Source organism: Zeugodacus cucurbitae, chromosome 2, assembly GCF_028554725.1.
Source record: "Zeugodacus cucurbitae isolate PBARC_wt_2022May chromosome 2, idZeuCucr1.2, whole genome shotgun sequence".
Classification (NCBI taxonomy): Eukaryota; Metazoa; Arthropoda; class Insecta; order Diptera; family Tephritidae; genus Zeugodacus; species Zeugodacus cucurbitae.
The window spans coordinates 43,616,912-43,644,030 of record NC_071667.1 but is presented as its reverse complement, the minus strand read 5'-3'; the positions used below and the strand labels follow the sequence as shown (position 1 = coordinate 43,644,030).

Genomic DNA, 27,119 nt, shown 5'->3' with positions numbered 1-27,119 from the left:
AACTTTGTATAATTACTAACCTCAATATTTTCTTGAATTATTTATTTCAAAAGTAATTATTTGAAAAATGTTTTTAATTTTTCGCTGAAATTGTTTTGACAAATTCCAAAAATGAGGGTGAACTGACAACATTTTATCTCTTTTACACAAAATATACATATGTAGATGAGCTAAGTTTTTCGAATGAACCCAAATAAGTTAATAATGCAAAATATTTGAAAAACCAAGTCGCTTTTTGAATAATGTTTTGTAACATACTTGCTGCTCTAATACTATTTAAATAAAAAATATTTTTGTGTATTCCAATTTCTATAATACTGCACTAGTTGATAATAAAATTTTTGTTTGCATATTTCGTCTCTTTCCACCGCTTTCCACAGTGTAGACAGTGAGGTTAACTTGGATATGGGTACCTCCTTGGCGGCCACCATAGCCGCTGTGGCCGCGGGCGACCTGGGTTTTCGTCCACCGTCGGGTTTTACTGATTCGCGCGAATTTAGCGAAGCTGAATGCGATCGCGAGCAGCGTGCACTGGACTTGGAAGTGCAACGTGTTATGGAAAACACCGACGGACAATTGGCCAAGATGGATCGAGAGGAATTGACTTCACTGCTAGCAAGGTAGGAATGAATTACATAGCATCAGATATCGTGATGCGTCTTTGAACCTATGTCTATTGGTAGGGTGTGCACGATAGCTAAACAAATTTATTTAGTTACTCCTCTCTGGAGTATATAACCTTAACAAGGTGCGCTATGCTGCAGCCAAGCTATCATATCTGAGCGGTAGTTGACAACCAGCCGGCCTATTACCTTATACATATGTAGACAGCAAAATTTCCTTTCTTTGTTTGCAGCTGCCAAAGGTAACCCCCAAAGCTTTCGTGTTATTCACTGCCGAAATTTGAATTTGAAAACAAATTCTTGACAAAGCCCCATTCTGTCAGTCAACTTCTAGATGGATTGGAAAACCAGTTAATTCAATCGTAATTTAACTTTCTCTATTATAATTCTCCAACAGTAAGAGAATTCCCGTAAAAGTGTGGAAAAAGCTATTTGAATTATGTCAGTAGATATCATTTTAGTGTGGGGGTTTTAACACGTATTCACACTCGTAGTCTAACCTATTCAGGCGCGCATAGAGACAAAGCAATATTAGACTTCTAGATTGTCTCACACATTAGTACTCAATCAGAGGTCCATTACTCTTTCTCAAGCTGCATACATAAAATTTGCATGTATTCCTATCTCAAATAATCTTCTCCATTCTTATTTTGTCCAACAGATACCATGAGAAAAAGGAGCAGGAGCGCCAGGAATATACCATACATGTTTAATATTTTTTGGAAGTTACTCTCATACACACACACATATGCAGACTCATTTGTATAAGTACACTGCCGAGCTAGTGAGCGCCTAAACAAATTAACTATTGCATTTTACTTAAACAAACGCTGAGATATAGAGAATTAAAGCAAATTTACTACAACAAAACAGAAAACGAGCAACCCTCAAAAGCAACAAATGCATTTACACATTCGGATACAAATAAAGGCTGCATGCTAAGTATCAATTGTAACTACATAAATGTGAATTGATTTTATTTACCATATATGTATGCGCTCGCATAATGCTATTTACATAAACAGATACATATGTAAGTATTTAAGTATGGAAATGTACCGCAGATGAGCATATACCATGCAGGACAGCACGAGAGCCCTCTTTAATATGGATGACTTTTGTATACCCATCACACCTTTTATAAATTATATTTCTAATCTGTCAGTCAAAAGTCTAAAATTTACTTAGACAGGAAGGAGTTCGTTCAAAAGGAAGTTCTTTTTGTTTTACACAATTTTCGCTGAAATTCGCATTATACTCTGTCGTCTGTAGGAATGAAATTTCATCTCATTTCAAATATCTTATTCGCTTCTAAACATCATGCAAACGATTTTATTGAGCTTTGTCAGTTTGCAGATGTTTTTTAGCTGACCAGAGCAGATCTCCAGATTCAGTATAAAATAAAAAATGGCGTGAGACTGGTCCACATCGAGCGGGAATGTATGTATGTGATTGGCGTTGAAACCGTTTAGCCGGTTATAGCCGAATCGATGATAGCGCGCCATTCCTAAGTAGGTCGCTCTCCAGTTAGTCCCTCCAACGGAGTGGAGGCCTTCCCCTTCCTCGGCTTCCTCCGGCGGGTACTGCATCGAACACTTTCAGAACTGGAGCACTTTCGTCCATTCGAACAACATGACCCAGCCAGCATAGCCGCTGTCTTTTTATTCGCTGAACTATGTCAATGTCGTCGTATAACTCGTACAGCTCATCGTTCCATCATCTGCGGTATTCGCCGTTGCCAATGTTCTGAGGACCATAAATCTTGCGCAAAATTATCTTCCCGAAAACTTCTAGTGTCGTCTCATCTGATGTTGACATCGTCCAAGCTTCTGCACAATAAAACAGGACGGGGATAATAAGCGACTTGTAAAGTTTGATTTTGGTTCGTCGAGAGAAGACTTTACTTTTCAATTGCATACTCAGACCAAAGTAGCACCTGTTAACAAGAGTGATTCTGCGCTGGATTTCGATGCTGACATTGTTGGTGTTGTTGATGCTGGTTCCCAGGTATACGAAATTTTCTACGACTTCGAAGTTATGACTCTCAACAGTGACGTGGGAGCCAAGACGCGAATGCGCCGACTGTTTGTTTGATGACAGGAGATATTTCGTCTTGTTCTCATTCACCTCCAGACCCCTTCGCTTCGCTTCCTTATCCAGGCGGGAAAAAGCAGAACTAACGGTGCGGTTGTTGCTTCTGATGGTATCAATATCCTCGGCGTACGCCAGAAGCTGTACACTCTTATAGTAGATTGTACGTCACTAAAGAAGTCACACGATAGTGTGAAACCTCGTTTGGTATCGATCGGCTTGAAAAGGTCCTTCCCAATCATGATGGAGGTTTTGGTGTTGCCGCCGCTTTGTTGTCCTTCAAGCGGGTAATTGCTATTTGAATTTCTCATGGTCGGGTAATGGAACATCTGTTTCATCGTCATCGATTGGGGAATCGGGTTTGCCATTTCGTGGTGTTGTACTTTCACTGCTATTCGGCAGGTCGGAGAAGTATTCCCTCCATAATCCCAGTATGCCCTGGACATCGGTTACCAGATTACCACCTTGGTCTCTACATGAGGATGCTCCGGTCTTGAAACCTTCGTTAAGTCGCTTAATTTTTCATAAAATTTTCGAGCATTACCTCTGTCTGCCAGCTTCCCATCTCTTCATACTCACGCATTTCGGCCTCTTTCTTTTTTTTGTCTGCAAATGCATCTCGCTTCCCTCTTCAGCTCTCGGTATCTATCCCATCCCGCACGTGTTGTGATCGTTTGCAACGTTGCGAGGTAGGCAGTCTGTTTTCTCTCCGCTGCGAGACGGCAATTCTCATCGTACCAGCTCGTTTTTTGTCGTTGCCGAAATCCAATTGTTTCGGCTGCAGCGGTACGCAGTGAGTTTGAGATGCCGTTCCACAGTTCCCTTATACCGAGATGCTGATGAGTGTTCTCAGAGAGCAGGAGCGCAAGTCGAGTAAAGTATTTTATGGCTGTCTGTTGCGATTGCAGCTTTTCGACGTCAAACCTTCCTTGTTGCTTAATGAATTTTCTTGTGCTGGAATCTGGAATCTACAGGCGACCATATTTCTGCACCAGCGAAGTCGATCAGCCTCAGGCTGTTTGGCGATGTTTCGTCATGGAGGCTGAATTTTCCGACTGTTGTGCCAGAAACACCTTCTTTACCGATCTGAGGCGGTGGCGGGGGCAGCGCTTGTAGGTGTGTTCCAGGCGCTCATAGAAAGTATCTTTGGTCACATCGTCGTTCTCTTCCGTTGGAGCGTGGCGGCAAATAAGCGTTATCTCGCTTTTATGCGGATTGTGGCTAGACGTTCATCCACCGGGGTGAATGGCAGGACTGACCGACGGAGAGTGTCTCCCACCACAAATCCAACAAAATCCAAATTTGCCCTCCTTTATACATATGTCCGCTGTAGTAGATGTCTCAAGGACCCACCTTCTTCCGTCCTTGTCCCGTCCATCGCACTTCTTGGATGGCGGTGATGTCAGCCTCTAGTCGCATTAGGACATCAACCAGCTGGGCAGAGCCACCTTCCCAATTAAGGGTCCGGACATTCCAAATGCATGCACTTAAATCATTATCCTTAAAACGTTTGCAGGTGTCGTCATCAAAAGGGGGTTGTCTCATCCGAGGATTTGGTCGATTTTTCATTGGTACTTCGTTTTTATTCGGGAATGGGAATAATAAAAAATAATTAGGCTCATTGTGTACCCTATTGAAACCCTATAAGAAACCTGAATATTTCGAACAGACACTATCGTTAGCTTCCGGGGTTTTTTCAGTTATAATTTGGATGGTGCGAACAGGTGGAAATCTATTAATTTAGAAGGTGCGTGGCGCTGCCAGGTATATGCCTAACTGTGTAAGTACTGTGGTGGCACTAATTGAATTGGATACAACTACTGAATATTTATGCCAATAAGCGGATAGGTAAATATAATAATAATAATAAAAACAAACACAAACACAAGCATAGCCACATAGATGGGCATAACAACATAAAATATTGGGGAAAATATGTAAAATTAATTAATTTATACGAGTGCACTAATTTTGAACTGAATATAATATATGTTTTATATTTACAAAATATGTTTGTGATATACACACTTAACCACTTGTACATGTAAACCGTTATGGTATTTACATATATAGTTTAAAGTGTGCATTTATGTCTGTGTACGTATGTAAGTTACATAAGTGCGGGGTTTGAGTTCATTTGCTGCCCACTACAGCGAAGTCAACAGAAATGGGCGTATAACGCTTTCGTTTGTGTGCTGGAATTAATTAAACGTAATGATAACAAAAATGTATTTACACTGAATGAGGAAAATTTAATAATATAATAAAAATTTCATAAATCGTGTAGCTCTTTAAATAAGTTAGATGCCGACTTTGACGGTTGGTTAAAGCGCTGATAGACACATTCAGCACTTTTAATTAAATACTACAATTTGTGTGTTGAAAACGAAAGACGAACTTAAAATCATTGCAGTTTGCGCTGGTGTTTTTAAGCTTGAAAGAATCGATTCTACTAACCTTTGATTTAAGCATGATCTTACTCTCATTTTAAGGAAAAATGAGACAAGTGGACAAATTCCATACCGTTCTATACAAGATAAAAAAGGAAAATAATTTCAGGGATTATTCGAACTAACTTAACTAAATAACTTAAATAGCTTTTTGGTATAATTGTAATAGAAAACGCTTATTCTTCAATAGAGTGCATCAGAGCTGATAACCACACCTTTTCCCTTTTTTAAAGGTTCCCTCGTCCTCTTGGAAAACATGAACTAAAAATCTTATGTGCTAGCGTTGTACCTAGCAGAATGCATTTCACTAAAGCATCCTGGCGACAGTCAGTAGGTGTATATCTTGAACGCCCTACAAATTGAACTACTTTATCTTTGATTTTCGTTCTTTTTAAATTTGTTTTCTTTTAACAAGTATTTAGGAACTCCAGTGCAAACTGTAAGAATTTAGTACATACCAACTTAATCTACATGGATATGTATTTAATAATGTAAGAATAGCAATGTAAGTATAAAAATAGCTTGGTAACTGAATTTACAAATGTAATTTAATTTTAGTTATACATGACAAACATATTATTAACAATTTAATTAATATTAGATAATCTCAAATAAAATTGTATGATATCGTAGATAATAAAATAAATATGCATATATTAAAGAAGACAAATTTAATTGTAACTAGTAATGAGTAACGAGTAACACTAAATATTTGGGAAATATAACTTAACAATTTATTGCATTTCTATCAATTTATTTGGCTTAGTAATTTCAAAGCGGTGAAAAAGCGGAAAAAGGCAAGAGGTAAGTTCATTTGAATACCGTCGAAAAAATAAACGCACTATCACTGTAAACATTCTACAAATGTTGTCATAAACCTGACGACTTATGCATATAAAGTATGCCTTATATAAGACTCCTTATATAAGATATAAAAGTATCAAATGTTTAAATTTATGTTCGACCATGCTTTTGCTTAGCTTGCTAAACTTCCGAGTTTGTATTGCCCAAGCAACTCTTCCAACATTGACAAAATTCTAGCTATTTTTTAAACACACTTTTCTCAAAAATATTTATGAATATAAACAATATAATAAAAGCTTTTCTCTGTATATTTTGAAATGAAAATTGCGTTTATTTACTTCAGTACATAGTTTTCTATTTTTCCCACAATCGATATCAATGCGGAAGCTATTTGCCACTCAACAAAATATCTCATTGAGCAAACATATGTGTGTACTTAAATATAATTAGTTTTCTCTGCAAAACAAATAAAGTTTATTTTACAATTTCTGCAAGAAAAACTGTAAATAGAGGCTTACATTCATTCAGTTGAAAATTCCAAAAAGTTTTAATGGGAAAGCATTTTTAAAAAAATATTGCCAGATTTAGCACACATCTCTGTATACAAATATAATACATGGCATGAATATCCGAATCTGTATATATACGTCTATGTACACAACTGGTGTGGCAAACTATGCCACAAAGGTATGCATATATACTGCCTTTGCGTAAATAGGGTGTGGCAAACGTTTCTTTTTATACAAGGATGTCTTAATGTCATGTTTTCGTCCCTAAATTTTCGAAGAATATTTAAAAATCAAAAACTTGCAGATAACTACTTTTCAGAAAAGATCCCACTACAACGCTTTATTATTCAATATCGAGCCGTGTCAGGTTTAAGCAATAGTATTAAGTAATTTATTTTTAGTGAGGTGATAATCCATTTAATCAACTAAGAGAACGGGAAGAAAATATTTTCACTTCCTCTTTCTTTTGACATTCGATAAGATAAATACTACTTGAATACTATATTGTAATAAAGGCTAAAATACTGAAAGATGGTGATATTGCATTGAAGACGACATTGATACTCCACAGATCTCCGTAAATCCATTTAATTGTAAGCTTTAGCAAAACTGAGGGTATGTTGTTCTACACCAAAACCAAAATAATACAGTTTAAACTTTATTCTATCAATCAAATTTGTTTCAAAGAGTTGTGATGTTGGAACCAGAGACAAATTGGTCTTAATACGAGAGTACTGTTTCATTTAATAGCGCGCGTTTCAAATGCAAGGTTACACTCTAATGAATAACGATGAAGTGGTAAGGGTATCAACTATCTATTCAGACAGTTTAGCAATGTTATGTATCTGTTTAGCAATACCGATAACTTCTGCCATAGACGCTTATAAAGTAATGAAAGAGCAGACAGCTTCGACAAGGCCAGGGACAAGGGACAATTGGAATGTTGTCGATATCCTAAAAATACAAAACAACTTCATCCCTAATGCAGTATCCAGAAACCATTTATAGATGCATACAGCTTCACTTATTGTTGTTTGCATTTCAAGCACTTATTTTTCTTCTTCAATCATATAGGCTTATTCTGCTTGTGTTCTTACAATTCGTTGAATTATCTCTCTGACCATTTATTTCGAAATTAATTTTTAGAAGACCATTGCTCTATGATTTTGCTTTGAATGAAATACGGCCGAGCACACAACAGTGTATATATTTTCCTATATGGAAATTCAACCATTTAAATATGGCAAATACAAACAACACTGACACGCACACATATATACAGACATACATACGTACATATTGTGGAAAGTAGCTAGCACTATGTGCTTTAATGCCGAAATTTGCATAGATTAGCAATGCTTCGTTCTCGGATGGAATATGTGTATCTATTATATGTATGTAGATATCTGCCGTTTTATGATTTTCAGCAAAATGTCGAAGCGAATTATAGTTTTGAAATGTGTTTCTTATTTCTGCAATTCCATTTGCCAGATTTGCGTAATGCAGCATTGCAACTAAGCCCTAGCAAATGGGTGTGCTTTCAGCGCACGGCTGTGCATTAACATATTCGCATGTGTATGTGTGTGTGTGGTTGTATCAGCGGCACTGCGTCCGCATGCATCAGAGCGCATTTGCATCCATTTTCCTGAGATGCATGCATTTGCCGCATTTTAGGCGTCCGAACACAAAACCAACAACACCAACAATCCAGTGTCATGTGGACAGCATAGCAGAGCCAAAGCCGGCGGGAGGAAGTAAGTGAACAGTTCGACCCATTACGAACATGTACACAGGCCATATGAAATGTCCAGAGGCTTTTGTGGTCAATGCATTCGAAGCGTTGATAATGAAGCTTGCATTCAGGCAAATACGCATGCGTTCACATGCGAAGAGCCAACTGCACATTTCAATATTGTAAATATGTACATAGCTAGTATGTACGATAAAAACCAGTGTGTCAGGCAGGCAAGCGTGCAATTATCCTTGGTAACATGCTTTGTTCGACCGCTCATTTATGCAAAAATGCATTCTTATGTATAAGTACATTTCGGGCAGACACTAATAATGCTAGTAAATGTAAATCTACGTATGCTTTCCACTCGCCACCTACTTGCAATTGAACTGCATTTTAGTGTGCTTTTAGGCGTTGCATCATACATACATACGAAGGTCACAGGACGCCTATACTGGACAAAAATCGATCGTTTACTTTCTATCGCCCGCTCTTTCGCTTTGAAACGACAATCGAAATTGTCTTTGGGTTTTCATTCTATTCGTGCATCTGTGTTGGTACTATTTTCGTCTGCGCTTCCAGTTTCATTCGTAAATGCTCTTTGTACTCAAATAAATGCTTGTCATCGATAAAGTGGGGCGAATTTAACGCATTTGATTTGTGTTGGCTAATGGCACTCCAAATGGTCAAATGGTTTATTTCTAAAAGATGTATGTTAAAATATGCATGTACAAATAATTCAATACTTACCGCAGTATGCCCTTCCACTTTCCTGGCTGATCGATGACAAAGCTCAAAAATGCTGTGCACTGGCATATATGCACAAAGGCATTTACATTTACCGTATAGATCAGCACAGCTTGGAAAATGGAACAGCACACTGCAGTTTACAAACAACAAGTACATAAGCTCATGTAACTAATTGGAGTCCGCGCTTACCTGCTTATGCGAAAGAAAGGGAAATGACAAATATACAAATCGCACAAACAAGCAAGCGGGAACTTCACAGTTGGCATAATGTACATAATATGAAGCTCACGACTATTTAAAGATAAATGAGAATGAAACATTCAACTGTAAAATAAACATAGAAATTAAATCTTAACATGTGTATATATGTATTCGGGCAAGAGTTGCCAACATCCCCACCCCCGTGAATCAACCCGATTCACCACCATCAATGTCCAGAACGGCTAGTTTTGAGACTGCTCGTCGCTTAAGTCCTCCGGAAGTTCGTATGTCTGCTCTTCGCACCTCGCCATCAATCCCAGGGTATACTTTCTCCACTCTACCGCGGCACCATTCTCGCCGTGGAACGTTAGGATCGCATATGAACACCAAGTCTCCTTCTTTCAATGGCTTCGTGCGTTGACACCATTTTACACGGCGGGTCAATGTAGGAAGATATTCAGTAATCCACCTCTTCCAAAAATGATCCCTCAATTGGCGAGCGATACGCCACTGCTTACGTAGCAAACAAGTTTTTTCCAAGTCGACATCTGCTATAGGGGTCTGCGCTGTATTTGCTGCTCCCAGGATGAAATCGTTAGGAGTTAACGGCTGTTCCTGGTCGACGGTGATAGGCAGATGCGTCAGTGGACGAGAGTTAACAACGTTCTCAGCTTCAATCAGGAAGCTAATCAGAGTATGCTCCTTTGGTGAAACTTCCTTTAAAGTCTGACGTAGAACTCGCTTGACGCACTGTACCATTCTTTCCCATGCGCCACCTTCCGAAGGGTTAAATGGTGAATTAAACACCCACTGGATGTTTTTCTGTGATAATTCACTTTGTAAGCGATGACAATTGAACACTTCAGTGAATCGCTTGGCTTCTCGGTCGGCGCCAACGAAATTCTTTCCATTGTCTGACCTAATTCTTATGGGCACACCTCGTCGATTCACAAAGTTTCGTATGGCAATAATGCAGGAGTCTGTACTCAAATCGTGAGCCAGCTCAAGATGCACAGCTCTCACTGTAAGACACGTAAATAGTGCAACCCATCTCTTCTCAGTACTTCTCCGAACAGTGATAGTTACTGGTCCAAAGTAATCGAGTCCAGTGTAGCTAAACGGGCGCACGTGAGGAGTGAGTTTGTCTGACGGAAGCGGCCCCATCCATGGCGCTGACGGAGTAGCTTTATTCAAGCGGCACACAGCGCAACTGGCAATGACGTTGCGCAACAAACTCCTCAGTCGTGGCACCCAATAACTGCGGCGGATGTCACCAATAGTAGCCTCTATGTTCTGGTGCCACATGGCGCTATGGTGATGTAACACCAATAGCTTCGTAAATTGATGATCAGGCGGTAGAATAATAGGACGTCGTGTGCTGATTGGAAGCCAGCTGGCAGCGTCGATGCGTCCATGTACTCGGAGAACGCCTTCCTCATCTTTGTACGGTGAAAGTTGCAGCAGCTTGCTGTCATGGGCGATGTCATGACCATTTTCGATGGACTGGAACTCTGTTGCATATACTTCACGTTGTACTATCCGGCATAAAAGGCGTTTGGCGTTCTCTACTTCTTTGGCGGTTAAATCATAACATCGATCTGGCTGCACACGACGACGGCAATTATCGACAAAGCGTAAGACCCAGGCAACGGCTCTTACCAATCTTCGAAAAGAAGAAAATCTATTAAAATCTAGAAAGTTATGACTCACGATAACTAAGGTAAATTTAGAGCGAAGTTCTTCATCAGGTTCATCATTTCCGGTAACTATAACGTCTTCAGAGGGCCATCCTTGCTCATCCTGCTGTAGGAATGGGGGTCCCCGTGACCAACGCGCTGCTGGATTAAAATCGGTGCGATCATTTGCTCGCGTGGCTTCATCGGCTACATTGTGCTTAGTGGGTAACCATCTCCAATTTGATATGCTTGTAGCGGCCAATATCTCTGCTATTCTGTGCTGTACGAAAGGCTTATAACGTCGATGTTCACATTGAATCCATTTGATCACCGTTTTTGAATCACTCCATAGGATATAGTCTTTGATCTTGAGAGAATGTTCTTTGCGAATACACTGCATAAGACGAGTGCCCAAGACCGCTGCCTGAAGTTCAAGGCGTGGCACGGTGAGGGGTTTCATTGGCGCACACTTCGTCTTGGCACAAACGAAGGCAACATCAATTTTACCAGATGAAGATTGAGATCGAAGATAAGCAACGGCGGCGAAGGCATTTTCACTGGCATCAACAAATACATGGAGCTGAAGTATTTGAGGTGCACCATTTCTAAAATAGAAACGAGGTATGGCATATTTGACAACCTCTGGTAATTGTTTGCGCCACTTCACCCATGCGACATTAATATCGTTTGGCAATGGATCGTTCCAATGTATATCGTGTTTCCACAGCTCACGCATAAGTAGTTTGGCTCCAATGACGAAATTGCTCAGGAATCCTAGAGGGTCAAATATAGACATCACGATGCTTAGAAGTTCTCTTTTAGTAGGGCGTCTCTCTCCATTTATCACTGCTTCATCAACGTTATGGAATTTCAATTTGAAGCCAAAACAGTCTGACGATGACTGCCAAAATAAGCCAAGCACCCTCTCACCAACGAAACTTTCCTTCTTGCCAATCGAACGTGTGACATCAGTACCATCGAGTGCGGCTACTACCTTTTGTGAATTGGATGTAAAATTGCGAAGCTCAAACCCAGCATTCATATGAATAGCTCGAACTTGTTTTGATACAGAAATGGCTTCCTCTTCCGAGCTAAAGCTATCCACGAAGTCATCGACATAATGGTGGTCTAATATTGCTTTGACCGCGCGGGAATTAGTTCCGTGTTCATCTTGATGCTCGAGCGCATTAACTTTTTTTACATAATTTGCAGCACACGGTGAACAGGCTGCACCAAACGTCATCACACACATTTCGTAAACATCTAGAGGTTGAGTAGCATCACCACCACGCCAGAGGAACCGCTGTGCGCATCTATCGTCTTCCCGTATAAGCACTTGGTGGAACATCTCCTTTATGTCTCCACACACAGCAACAGCACCCTCGCGAAAATGAAATAATATCGATGGCAATGGGCGATATTCTTGTGGACCCTTCAAAAGCTGTGAATTCAGGGAAGTTCCACTTACCTCAGCAGCGGCGTCAAATACCATACGTAGCTTTCCAGGTTTATTGGGATTAGCAACGGCAAAGTGCGGCAAATACCAAGTAGTAGGCGTATGCACAGCGGCTTCTGCTGGCGGTAGTTTTCGTGCATACTTCTTTGCGACGTAAGAGTCCATGATGCTCTTGTATTCGGCGGCAAAATTCACATCACGACTCATTTTTCGCTCTACACTGACTAATCTTTTTAGGGCCATATTATAGCTGTCAGGTAACTTAACGTTGTTACTTCTCCATATGAGACCCGTTTCAAAACGTCCATCTACGCGGCATGTGGTAGACTTCAGAACATCTCTGGCGCGGATGTCCTCTTCACTCTCTAACAGGGGTGCAGCTCTTACACCGAAACTCTCAGTGTCGAAAAATTCGGCTACCATATTGTGGAGTGTCTGATCAGCTTGGCGGTTCACATGTAAACATGAAATAGGAGATGGTAGCGTAGTTGATGTTGGGCCAAACACCACCCAACCCAACTCCGTATTGGCAATGAATGGACCATGCCCCTTTACCTTCATAGTTGTTAATGGTAATCCCAAATGGCAGTGATCAAGACCAATCAACAGCTTGGGCCTGACCTGGGCGTAAGGCTGTACCGGAAGTTGGCTTATGTGTCCACACTCGTGACCCAAATCGTTTCTGTTTAAGCTCTGTACGGGAAGTTGTAGGTTCGACACAACATACACGTTGCGTAGTTTATGTTGTTTCTGCATACCGGCACCACTAATAAATAAGTCCACTACAAACGTTGACTCCTGCGCTACATGTCCTCCAAACCACTGAACATTTAAAGACTGCTCACTTCCGCGCATTCCTAAGTCTCGAACAAGAGCACTATCGATCATTGTGATGGATGAACCTTCATCGAGAAGTGCATATGTCTCAACACGCCTTTGATTTCCGTATAGGGTAACCGGCAGAATACGAAACAGAAGCTTATTATCGGTAGAACTGCAACTTAAAACTGCTGATCTTGCTTCTAGTGATGACTGCTGACTGTTGAGTGAACGATGTGGTGATGTAGTCTTACGATTGGCATATGTTTTTACATTAGGCGGACTTAACTGCCTTGACGAACTGTTAATATTCTCTACAACTTCATGTAAGAGCTTATGATGCACTCTCCTGCAACCCTCAACTGAACATAACATGCGTCGGTTGCAATTGCGTGTACAATGGCCTAAATTGAGGCAAGCGAAACACAATCGAAGTCGTTTCGCCTCTGTCCATCTTCTTGGCACCGAATATTCTAAAAAACGCGCACACTCTGCTACTTTGTGTTGTTCCTGACAAATTGGGCACCTTGTAGATCGTTGAGGCTGAACTGTATGCAATACCATGCGCGCCTTCGAATCCCTGTATGGGTCATCACAAACTGTACAAATTATATTAGCTAATTTCGAGAGCCAATCACTAAAATGTTTTACTGTTGCATGTGGCTGCAGAAGCGCTGCGAAGCTAGCCCATTCGACACGTTTGCTCAATGGTAATTTCGAGACAAGTTCGTCGAGTAACGTAGGATTTGACAAATGTAAGTCACCACCATGAGCAGATTGTAAAAAGACACAAATGTTACATACCTTCGTTGCAAACGGTATAATTTTGATCATGGCATTTTCCGATATAGGTGCGATTTCCTTTATCTGACACAACTGGCTGCGGATTAACTGCTCAGGGCGCCCAAACCGAAACTTTAATAATTCAATTATATTACCGACATTGTTCGGATGGATTAGCAGTGACTTGACTGCTTCACGCGCGTATCCTTTTAGGCTCTTTAATAATCGTTGGTTGTTCTCATAATTGCTGTACCCATAAATTGCACTTGACTCTATGAAAGCTGTATAAAATATTGGCCAATCCTCCGGCTTTCCACAAAAATCTGGCAAATCCTGCAATTTCCTGGGCAAACTCGATGACTGAGTAGACGTAGCACTTGTATTGGCGAATGTAGGAACAGTCGTTGAATTAGAGTGAATCGAAGGAGTATCGATCCCTAAAATTGTAGAACTGTACATGTGGTTTGCAGCAGCGGTACTTGCAGCAAATAGCGGCGGCGTGTAACGGATATCGGTAGGCTGTGACAATGGTACTGTACAGTTAGCTATAGCTGGCGACTGCGATTCTGGCAATTGAACCGTTGGCAATTGTGTTCTCGATTGAACCTCGGCGGCAACATTATTGTTTGATGTACCCACGTTGAGCGTTTCAGCACGTGATTGTGGCTGGGAGGCCGACAAACTAATCTCTAGCATGGCGATACGTTTTTGTAGAGCGGCGATCACGTTATCCTGGCGTGCAATGGCAGCAGCTGATGATGCTCGAGTGGTGGCTCCTGTGGCTGTAGGACCGGCTGGTAAATCACTGGCTGTATTGACGGTGGCTGATGCATTGCTACCCTGGCTGGGTTTTGATGCTGATGACGTAGAAGCACCACTGTCCATGACTGGCGAATTAACAGAAGTTTGGCGGCGAGGCGACTTACCCATCGAATAATACGGCACAAATGGATTCCGAAATAAAGAAATCACAAACCAAACTTGCAAATAGTTGGAATGCGAAATAAAGACTTGTCATCGATAAAGTGGGGCGAATTTAACGCATTTGATTTGTGTTGGCTAATGGCACTCCAAATGGTCAAATGGTTTATTTCTAAAAGATGTATGTTAAAATATGCATGTACAAATAATTCAATACTTACCGCAGTATGTCCTTCCACTTTCCTGGCTGATCGATGACAAAGCTCAAAAATGATGTGCACTGGCATATATGCACAAAGGCATTTACATTTACCGTATAGATCAGCACAGCTTGGAAAATGGAACAGCACACTGCAGTTTACAAACAACAAGTACATAAGCTCATGTAACTAATTGGAGTCCGCGCTTACCTGCTTATGCGAAAGAAAGTGAAATGAAAGCGGGAACTTCACAGTTGGCATAATGTACATAATATGAAGCTCACGACTATTTAAAGATAAATGAGAATGAAACATTCAACTGTAAAATAAACATAGAAATTAAATCTTAACATGTGTATATATGTATTCGGGCAAGAGTTGCCAACAATGCTAAACGACGAGCTTTTGGTTTATTGCTTTTTTTTAACCGTCAATGCGACTATGCGTACTAAGCATAGTGAACTGATTGAACTCAAATGATACATTCCATAAATAAGTTTGGTCCGTCATCCCCCCAGACAGGTGACCACACTGCACCCTTATATTTATATAAACTTGTTTGGAATATAATCAATTATTCAATCTTTATAATCACAATAATCATCATTTCCTATATATATGTAGCTAGAATCTACTAGAGAAATATTAAAACAAATAAACGCAATATGAATCCTTTACTTGTGTTATTTAAATCTGCAAATACACAGTGGATAAATGAGCTTCGTATCATCAAAAAGTGCAACACTGACACACCCTAAAAACACCACACAAGATTACACAACTAACATATATACCACAGACGACACACACCACTCCATTTCAGCATCTACAAAAGGATCGTCGCCTCTGTGTATTCTTCGTCGTCGAAAAGCAGCTAACGCAATTGATAGCCGACCAGTTTTGTACTCGATTTGCACTCCTGCTCTCTAAGAATCTTTTTTTTTCGAAATTTTAAGAATTTTTAATTGATAATAGTTCACTCTATACGTTTACATGTGCTGAGTGTACTCTAACAATTTGAAGTCATTCAAGATATATTCGTTTTTGAGATACGATGAAAGAGAGTTTTATAAATACATATAAATGTATTTATATGATTGGTTGAAAGAAGAACCAGAAGAAGAAGAAGAAGAAGAACTGAAGTCTTCAGTTCAGTAACATAGCCCATTACTTCCTTACACTGCCTGCCGGTGTATGAATCTCTTTTATCGCTTTTGATTTCAATTGATGACGTATTGTTTTCGTTGCTCTTGACAAAACCGTTATCATTATTGCTGTCGGAACTCTAGTTTTTGGATTAGGACCTAAAAATGGGACATTGCTGCTAATGGCTGTGCATCAGCACTCGAAACGTTGAGTGGTGGTTTGTTAGTGGCTACAAGTAAGAGAGAAAATTGAATTGGGTCCACATGCAGAACATGCACAAAAGAGGCATGTTTTCATACTTACATACATACTAGAAGATGTGTAGATTTTCACATTGGCACAGCATGGCTTCAACTTTAACTGAAGTCGAACAAATTGGTCACAACTGAATGGGAGTTGCGGCCATTTGCTGCGTTGTGAAAACAAACGTCACTGCGCCATTAAATTATTCGGTAACAGCATGTCAATGGCTTCAGTAACTACAATAAACCGTTGGATCGATAGAAATCGAGTGAATTGCTCAATATGCCTAAATGCTCGGGTACACTTAAAGAGCAGAGCAAACAGAGTCTCCTATACCAATACAAAAGTTGTCAGGTGCCAGCAACCCATTTGAAGCTGATGTTTGTTTGGAAGGCTTACTAATGCTTTTCAAAGTTGTTAGTGGTAAGGAGATTGTAAAAGAGTTGGCAAATTTATGGACGAATTACAAATAATGAAGTATTTGCCTGATTATTTACCTTCAAGCCAGCAGATGTAGATTAAAGTAATCCAAACCTCACTATTTCAACACCCTTCCAAAGATGATGATGGTATTTTTCAGCTAAGTCCGTGACAAGGTGACCCACTTTGGCCACAAAATTTGGCTACATCAACAAAAATCGTCCGCCAACATTGGTCGACCATCGTAAGTATGTATTTGAGTTGTTACGAACGATGTGATTTCGAGCGTGTAATAAATGCGCGCTACGTAATGCTGGCATGATGGATGATAGACAAGTACCGATGACAATGATGATGACGATGACGATATGTCGATGCTTTCTTTGGATATTGCTGTTGATTTTTGTTTTGTCGCGCTGATGAGCGGTTTGCGAGTGGAAGGGATTTCTGGAATATTTGTGCAATGCTTGTTCGGCAATGATTACCTAATTCATAAGCAAACACAAACATAAGCGAAACCACTCGTACACCTGATGACGTACACTCGTATGCATTCGTACATATGTATATACAGTTAACGGGGTCAGTTGTAGGTATGTAGTGGCTTACTGCGACTTACTGTGTGTACAATGAGATTGCAATCTAAATTCAAGCACAGACAACAGATGATATAGATACGCTTTGTTTGCCCATGCTATAGACAGCGGCATTGCAATCAGCCTGTGGGCAGGAACTGTCAACAATGCAACTATGTAAACGTTTGTATTCGCTGAAGAACTGATTGAATTACCAAAGGCCAAGCAGCGGGTGCGAACAGTTGACTCTAGTGTATTCAATAATTTCAAATTTATTGAGGTCATAATGCAAATATATATGTAGATCATGTATCTATTTAGATGCATATTTGTGAAGTATATATATATATGCGTTGGTCTATGTATTGAAAGTGTACATACATACATGCATATCTAAATCAATAATCTAGATAAATTACATAAATGGTTACTAAGTTTTCGCACTGATTCCTCTCTCATCTTAGCGTATGAGTGACAAATTCGTTATTAACCTGCTCGCCAGTGCACCAAATCGAGAAAGCGAAGCAATGCAGAAACTCTACAGTTCTTTTTGTAGGGCGGTTGATAAGCTACAACCATAGTATTAAATAGAGGTGATCCACAGCTGATTGTAACGATTTCAATGACGGAGGCTCCTGAGAGTTGAAGTCCGTTTGATTGTTTGTCCGTCTGTCTACTCATGGGCGAGAACTTGAGTAAAAGTTTAGTTAATGAATAATAATATTCGGCTTGCAGTATCCAAATATTCGTTTAACCGCTCATTTTCGACCACTGTTAACTATTAATTGTCGGCTATTCGAATAGTACGAGTTTTTTTTATTGAAAAATATGAAAGTTATGAAAAATGGTGCTGAAACAACAAATTTCTAGTCACAGCAGAGCAAATATTCGAATAATCGCACTATAACGATGATTCGAATAGTATTAACTGGTAGTATATGTATATCTCGCAAACAAGTAAAGCTGTATTACTTTGCTGGAAGCATTGCCCTTCATCACCGTATCATATGATGTGAAAAAGGGGAAAACGGGTTATAATTTCTCTCACCTCCTATACAAAAGTTATGTATGTAAATTACTAAACGCGCTTTAACTCACTAATAAAAATACCATAAACACTAAATTTTATAAAACATGTGGAAATCGGACTATAACTTTCCAAAGTCCCAGTTATTGAATATGAGGACTTCAGTGGCATCGGCTAATATTTTACCGCAAATATTCCTAAATCTTTCATATATTCTATAGAGATTCAGAGGCAGTATTTTCCTTATAATTATATGAGCTAAAATTGGATAAAAGCAGGTAATTACTATACTATAACCCTAAAACCTAATACAGTAGAACGCCGATTAACCAATTTAGCCTTTACTTATCTGTCTGCTTTCAGTTGACATTATCTGTAAGTCAGCTAAGCAACGTTGACTAGATGCTGGAAAAGGCAAATAATTAAAGCGAAATAATATATTTTCATTCATGTCTTAAAGCTGCATTCTTTATCACTCGTACCCAAATTGAAAATCACGTGATATCAAATAAGTCTAATAGCAAACAACTCAGCATCATTACTCATTAAAACTCAGAGTCCACTCAAAAGAGCTGAATGCTGCGATTGTTGCGACAAAGTTGATTCATTGATGGCACTTGTAAATAATTATGTTGATAAAACCCTCGAATATAGCGGCAAATACAATCATGAATATTTTGTTATGAAACATAATTATTTACCAGTGAAATGATTCTCATTCAAATTACCAACAATGATTGTACATACAAATGCGTATACATACATGTATAAATACAAATATATGTACATATGAAAGAGCCTTAGATGGTAATGAACTCCATTACACTGATTATCCAGCGCATTTTCCCCCATTATCCAATAAAAAGAATCAATGACAGCTTTTAATTGGAAAAGTGACAACCATTAAAGCAATCCGTTATATCGACGAGATGGTGTAGATTGAAATTTTAAATTAATTTCGTTAAAAAAATGCGCAACTTATTCCCATATCATTATGAAAGCAACAATTGTTTTCATATACTCTAAATAGGATTACGTACCGACCCTGTGGTGAAACGTTACACACAACGTGATGGAAAATATGAGACACAGTTTCATTATTCAAAAAGTGAAATTCAGCAAGTAAGATAAGTAACTTCGAAAACTTCGTATTTTTCCTTTGAGAATACCAAAGAGTTGAATTTTCCTGATGATAGAGATTGAGCTATAAAGTTATCTTTCTGATTTTACCCAGACGAGACCTGATGTATTTCTGTTTAAAATCTGACAGTTGACAGCCCGCAGAACGTCAATACGGGAAAAATACCGTTCCCTGTAAATAATGTATAAAAATACAACTTGTAACGTTTACTAAAGTATTTGAATTGGCTACAGGGTATGCTTATATTTGAAATTTATGAATGTATACATACGCATTCTGGAAAGGATTCAGCTCATTTAGCAAATTGAAACGAAAATGTGTGCAGATTCGCTGAATTTGCATACAACATACACACTTATGTTCATATGTATTGTGAATGAAAGCAGTTTTCCAACTCCGCGTTCCGTTGGAACGACAACAACACTTAACTTTGTAATTGCATCATAAACACTTCATTAAAATATTAAAATTATTATCTAAATTGCAGGCGAGCGCCCAGTGCGCATTAGCGGCGGCTATGGCATCTGCAGCTCCAGCTTAGTTGTCGCATCTGTTGTTCATCACTCAACCGCAGTTGCCACAAAGCAAAAAATCATAATAATAATACCGAAACACTTATATACATACACACATGAATGCTTCGCACGCATTCGAGGAGGCGGAGAGTGGGTGAAAAACAAACCGCAACTGCCGTAAAACACTTTTGTCATTAAACTTCAACCACCACAATGCAAGGCAGACACCGTGGCAAGGAGGACAAGATCGGCGGCGTTCTCACCAACAATAGCGAAGCGCCCGCACGCCTTTCAAGTTGTAATGTATGTATGTAGGTGTGTGTTTTAATAAGAGTGCATATAAATTTGCAGCAATTCATATGTATTTGAAGCGTCCGCGCTTATATGTAATTACATACACACTTTTAGAACATACATACATACATATTCAACTTTGCATAGCCAAGAACCAAGAACTGAGAACTGAGCTGCTACAAATATAACTCAAATACATTTGTGCTAAGGGCAATGGTTTAACGCTGCACCATTGCAAAGCTTAACCCTGCTTTACCTTTCCTTGCTCAGAGGAACAAAATACTGAATTCAAATTTGTAAAAGCTATAGGGCTATAAATGTGTATAATTTTAGGGAAATAAACGGCTTAGTTACGCTATTAAATTTATTGTAAAATTAAAATTAACAAATATTTAATTTAATACTGATTTACGATTTATTTATTTGGAACTGAAATGGAGAAGTAAGTATTAAACTTTAGTTGAGTTCTGTGTTGTAGTCAAGTAGTAAAACGTGATACATTTCGACATTCGCTACCTTTTTAAAGAGAAAGAAAATTTAAATTTAATGCGGAATGTTTATAATCATTCGAAAGAATATTCCTTGGCATTTACTTTTTAAAGATTATCTCTTTCAAATGTTGGCCGCAGCTACGATGATTCATTCTTTGAGTCCAATTGTCGATGACACAAATCACACCAAACCGTTGTTTTTTCTGCATGAAATGGCAGAAATTGAATCTCTTCAGTTTGTTTTTCGTCCCAAATTCGGAAATTTTGCTTGTTTACATACCCATTTAGCCATAAATGGGCCTCATCGCTGAACAGAATTTGGCTCGGAAACGTCGGATCTTCTTGGAACTTTTCAAGAGCCCATAGAGCGAAGCGATGTTTTCAATTTAAGATCTCGACATAAAATGTGACAAGTTGTTTCATATGTCAGCCCGAGTTGCTGCAAACGGCACCGAATCGACTTTCCACGGTCTTCGAGCACACTCTCAGTTACGGCTGCTATATTTTCTTCACTGCGTGCTGGACGTGGTCTAGTCGATTGAATATTATCCAATAACGAATGCTGGGCCTCAAGATGGGTGATGGTGTTGCGAATAGTACGCTCAATAGGCCGATCAGGCTGAACAAAAATAACATGACAGCTTTACACGACTCATGCGTGATCTGAACCTTGAATCACCCGTTATTTAGCATCTTCAATATTCTCAGAAATGTCTTGGCTAGTCTCCCAATATCAACGATGTTTCTCAGAGTCTATACCCCAAGTGTAACTAGATTTTTTCCGTTTTCTAGGTGTGTTCAAAAATTACTATAATTCTCGTTTTTTGAAAATAAAACATATTTATTCATTCGTCTACTTTAATGTTGTCGCCATTAAAATAGCTCCTTTGCTTGCACTCTCTTTTACAGAAAGGTTTTTATCCAATTGATTTTATTAACACTCTTTGAATTGCTTTTTGAGTGCGGAAGTAACGTCTTACTTTTTTACTTTTACGCTTCAGTTGTCACAGTTCATCCGATGCATCCCATATTACTGAAACACATCATTTTTAAATCAGAATCACAGCCTGTGTGGGGCGCAATTTTGTCGGAAATGTACCACATAATATATAGAATACGTTTTAACTATGAACCTTTGCAAGAGCATATTGCCCATCAACTGAGAATAATTATAAAAAAATTTTAAATCATGGCAAGCGAATAGAGGGTTAAATGTTCAACATGTTAAACAGCTGTGTAGCGTTAATGCTTGCTACTTTGTGGCAGGCACCACAAATCGTCCTGCCACTGGATGCTATCAGTGAAGTAGCTACGAAGCATCAGGGAAGCTGGCAATGAAAATATCTAGGAGTTCATTTATATACAACATATTCACATGTATGCCTGTACCATGATTATACATATATGAGTGCATTAAATATATGGTTATGGGCTAGTGCAGGGGTGAGTAAGTATAGCTGTAGACTTGAAGTGCAATTCACATGCGACTCACTCAAATTAAGTGCTTTTGCATAGCTAAGAATGGCGAAAAGGATATCGGATGCTAAAATGTTGTGGGCGAGTAAGCGGCAAAAATGTAGGAAATGTTAGTTCAGTTAGCATACATACATACATACACACACACAAACATTCACTAATTAAAATTTGGATGCAATCGTAGCAGTTCTCTGATATTATGTGGATTGAAACTTTGCAAAAAAGTGAAATGAAAAATGGTATTTCACGAAAACCGTATATGGGTGATTTTACGATAAGAAGTAACTTGTGCGGCAATCAGCTTGAAGTATTGTTTTTGTCCTTTATGTTGCTATTTTTTTAAATAAATCACATCATATTAATGTAATGTATTAAATAACATTACAACTTACTGCATAATTAACGCAATTTTTTCTGAACTTCCTTACAAAGTCTAAAAAAGTCTCTCCCCTGGCTTGTCCCGTTGCTACTTTTTATTTAACTTACGGACAATACATAAATTTTTTGTATGAGATGCTAAACCAAAACTAAGTTTAATCGGAAGTAAAATAATTTAAATTAAGTATTGTTAAATAAAAAACAAAATTATTTTGTTTATTTCATATAATTTTTATTCTCTCGCAACAAAAGTAGCTACGAGAGTATTATAGTTTTGTTTACATAACGGATGTTTGTAACACCCAAAACTAAACGAGTTAGATATAGGTTAATATATACCAAAGTGATCAGGGTCAAAGAGTGGAGTTCAAATCCGAATGTCTGTCTGTCCGTCCGTCCGTCCGACTGTGTAAGCTGTAACTTGAGTAAAAATTAAGATATCTTTATGAAACTTGGCACACTTATTTCTTGGCACCATAGGAAGGTTGCTTTCGAAAATGAGCAAAATCGGACCACTGTCACGCCCACAAAATGGCGAAAACCGAAAACACATAAAGTGCCATAACTAAGACATAAATAAACCTATGGAAATAAAATTTGGTATGAAGGATCGTACTATGAAGGGGCATATTTGGATGTAATTTTTAAGGGGAAGTGGGCGTGGCCCCGCCCCCAAATAAGTTTTTTGTATATATCTCGCAAACCAAAAGAGCTATATTAACCAAACTTCCTTCCATTTCCTTATACAGTCCAAAAATGGCAAAAATCGGATAATAACCACGCCCCCCTCCCATACAAAGGTTATTTTGAAAATTACTAAAAGTGGGTTAACTTACTAACCAAAAACGTCAGAAACACAAAATAGAAAATGGCAGATAAAAGCTACACTCAGATATTTTTACAAAATGGAAAATGGGCGTGGCGTCGCCCACTTATGGGTCAAAAACTACTTCCTATATACCAGAACTTTGAAGACGAACTGAATCGTTTACTTTACAATATATAAAGTAAATACTAGTGAAGATATCGGTGCAGAATTTTGCACAAATACTATGTTAATAGTGTGGCAGCCCCATTCTAAAATTCGCTGAAATCGGACAATAGGTTTTTAAGGCCCCATATATCGAACACGAGGACCTCGATGCTTCTAACCTAATATTATGGGTTCCAACTTTCAATGGACTTTATACAATATATATGACGAATATGTGGGTCAAATTGTGTATTATCTATACTTAATATTATAAAGAGGACAGGTTTGTTTTTTTGTTTGTTTGTCTCGAATAGGCTCCGAAACTACTGAACCGATTTGAAAAATTCTTTCACGTTGGAAAGCTATACAATCCCTGAGTGACATAGGCTATATTTAGTTTAAAAAAAGGTTCCTTTCCAAAACTCCGATAATGTAAAAAAATACCAAAAAGCTTTCTTTAATCGCGAATGCTGCGAAAACGATTGAAGATATAACAAAGTGATGTACTACAATTTTGTAGAACTTATCATTATCTACAGAATCGCGACATCATATCTCTAACTATTATAGTTTTGTCACAATAAGCGATTTTATATAAAAAATTAATTAAAATACCACTACTTGAAAAGGCTCTTTATTTATACCTTAGTATTAATCCTTATCGAAATAAATGATTTATTATTTAAGATCGCTTCAAAACCTTTATATAACTTTTTGAATTATTAGATTCTGACATACCATTCAAAAGATATCACGAGTTAAACATTTTGAAAAGCCGCTCGGTGGCTAACTATGCGTTGTAGAGTTGTAGGCACTCGCGCGTTCGGCTCCCTACTGAATGGTCGTGTGCGGAATTAAAAAAAATTGTCGCTTGATAATAATATAATATAAAAATGAATTGCTGTTCCTTTGTGCCGCAAAAAAACGAGAAGGGCCAAACCGATCTGGCTAATTTTAATCTGGAAATATTCGTGGAAGGCCAGAAAAAGATTAGAAAGTGAGTAAATATGAAAAAATTGCGAGGAAGATAATAATAAGAGAATTTTATTCGATTTGACAAGAAAAATATAATAAGAGAAAACAAAAAAATAATATTTTGAAGGTTATCATTGTTGCTTTGTTAAAATATTTTTGTTATAGTTCAATTGTATAAGGTTGTGTCGATAGCCCAAAACAATTTGTAATAAATAAGGAAAGGCTAAGTTCGGGTTCAACCGAACATTTTACACTCTCGCAATTTATTGATGTAATTTTATTAAGATAACGCACATATTTACCCATTAATTCGGCATAAAGTTTAATAGAATAACGTGATATATAGTATATGAGGGCTGAGGTAATTCCTGAACCAATTTCACTCATTTTCACCACCAAGATTAACGGGAATAGGGACAACTTGGCACCTGTTAGTAGGCAAACAAACGGCACATTCGGCCTTGAAATTACTCCTAAATTGCAAATGAACGAAACACCAGTCGGAAAAATCTCCAAAAATAGCGCTTTAACGAAGATTTTCCAAATATTCAAGAAGTCGCTGGAGGTACTGCACAGGACTTTAAAAGATCGATTGTCGATGAACGTTTTTGGTGGAGCCAGGATTCTGTTAGCAGGTGACTTACGCCAGACTCTTCCAATTATTCCTGGATCAACTGTTACTGACGGGCTAATCGCATGCCTAAAATCATTTAATTTGTGGCGACACATAAAGAATCGCCAATTAACAACTAACATATGAGTGTTTTTGCAACAATACCAAATTGCGATTGTAGAAATAGTTGGCAGTTGACACCTCGATGGATTAATAACATTTCCAACAGATTTCTGTCACTTCATTGACTCAAAAGAGAAGTTTTCCTGACATGAAACCTCAATATGATAACCATGTATGACTGATTGAATGGCCTACATATATTGGTGGTAAAAAAAAGATATCGATGATCTTAATGCGACAATTTAGAATTTCGGTCCAAGAGAGTTGACACAGCTACAAACCAGGATGACGTAGTCAATTATCCCAAACTATTTGAAATTGCCTGTACTTTGCAATTAAAAGTAGTGTGAGTTGTAAGCATGCTGCGTAACATAAATCAACCTCGAGTAATCAATATCGTCGCCGAAGCCAAGATTGGACCAACTTAATTTAATATATACCTTAGCCACAAAAACGTGTGGCCGGGTCTGCTAGTATAATATAAATAAAGTTAAATAAATAAATTGCGAGAGTATAAAATGTTCGGTTACACCCGAATTTAGCCCTTTGTAACACCTAAAACTAAAAGAGTTAGATATAGAGACATATATACCAAAGTGATCAGGGTGACGAGTAGATTTGAAATCCGGATGTCTGTCCGCTGTACTCAGATTTTTTTACAAAATGGAAAATGGGCGTAGCATCGCCTACTTATGGGTCAAAAACCATATCTCAGGAACTACTCGACCGATTCGAATGAAATTCGGTATATAATATTTTCTTGACACCCTGATAACACGGACAAAAAATGGGCGAAATCGGTTCACAACCACTACTACTTTCCTTATAACTCAAGTTTTAATACCATCTTTTTCCTTCACTTTATAATGTAAACATAAGGAACCAATGAAGATAACGGAATAAAACTTTACACAATTAGTGCATATCATCTCTGGCTTCAAAAAATTGTCGAAACCGGACCATAAATTTTCAAGGCCCCAGATATCGAACATGTTGAACTCAGCGCCTAAGGATAAATTTTAACCGAAAATATGGGTAAATCTCTCAGATATCTCAATTTAATTAAGAGGAAATTGTTTTCTTCTAATAGTGTGTATCTGTTCCAAAAATTATTAAAATCGGGTCATAACATTTCCATATACCTCATTGTAGGTTTTTCAAAATTATCTTCTCCCATATACCTAATTATAGGTTTTTCAAAAATTCGGTGAGCTTTACTCCGCATATGTATATGTCTTTATTTGTAAATTCATTCATATGTATGTGTAATTCTTTTAAACCACTATTATAATAAAAACAGCGTTATTTAAAGTAAATACAAAAAAAGAACTAATAGACTCAATATCAGTGAAATATGCCGCAGTGTTGCCACTTCGAATGTGCATTACAAATCTTTTATGCACAGTACCTATATCTTTTATGTACCTATAGCATTTCAGTGATTCTAATTCCATCATAGCAATAACAGTTCAGTAGCAATAGCAGTTCGAAGAGTAGCAATCACAGTTCAGTGATCACAATAGCAATTTTAGTTGTGATTTCGATCATTTTCGGTACGGTGATTACGAAATCAGTTAAATCTACCCATAATTTATTAATTAGTTAATTGAGATTACAAAAACAAATAAATTTTGGATATTGTTAAAATTAATAAATATGAAAATGTAAAAATTAAAAAAAAAGGTGGAGTACAAATCCTCATAAATTCGTTTCT

At 38.2% G+C, this 27,119-nt stretch overlaps 2 protein-coding genes across 5 annotated transcripts in view; one reads left to right on the top strand and one right to left on the bottom strand.

Annotated features, from left to right (window-relative positions):
• Positions 1 to 2,535, top strand: part of LOC105218613 (cell adhesion molecule Dscam2) — a 122,959-nt gene extending 120,424 nt beyond the window's left edge. For 2 of the 4 annotated variants that reach the window (XM_054233163.1, XM_054233161.1), the window contains 2 exons: positions 381 to 620; positions 1,285 to 2,535. In XM_054233163.1, coding sequence (XP_054089138.1) covers positions 381 to 620; positions 1,285 to 1,336 — 292 coding nt within the window. In that variant the 3' untranslated portion in view covers positions 1,337 to 2,535. Of the gene's footprint in view, positions 1 to 380; positions 621 to 1,284 lie in introns of those variants that run through there. The other 2 variants (XM_054233167.1, XM_054233165.1) reach the window with 1 other exon arrangement.
• Positions 2,536 to 8,826: 6,291 nt separating this feature from the next.
• LOC105220591 (uncharacterized) lies at positions 8,827 to 15,229 on the bottom strand. The gene is made up of 2 exons (XM_054235928.1): positions 15,037 to 15,229; positions 8,827 to 14,987 (listed from the first exon to the last, which is right to left on the bottom strand). The coding sequence occupies exon 2, from the start codon at positions 14,822 to 14,824 to the stop codon at positions 9,368 to 9,370; it is 5,457 nt and encodes a 1,818-aa protein (XP_054091903.1). The 5' UTR covers positions 14,825 to 14,987; positions 15,037 to 15,229; the 3' UTR covers positions 8,827 to 9,367.
• Between the last annotated feature and the right edge of the window lie 11,890 nt (positions 15,230 to 27,119).

Coding starts and splice junctions, on each gene's coding strand:
- LOC105220591 (XM_054235928.1), bottom strand. CDS start 14,824: ATGGGTAAGTCGCCTCGCCGCCAAACTTCTGTTAATTCGCCAGTCATG.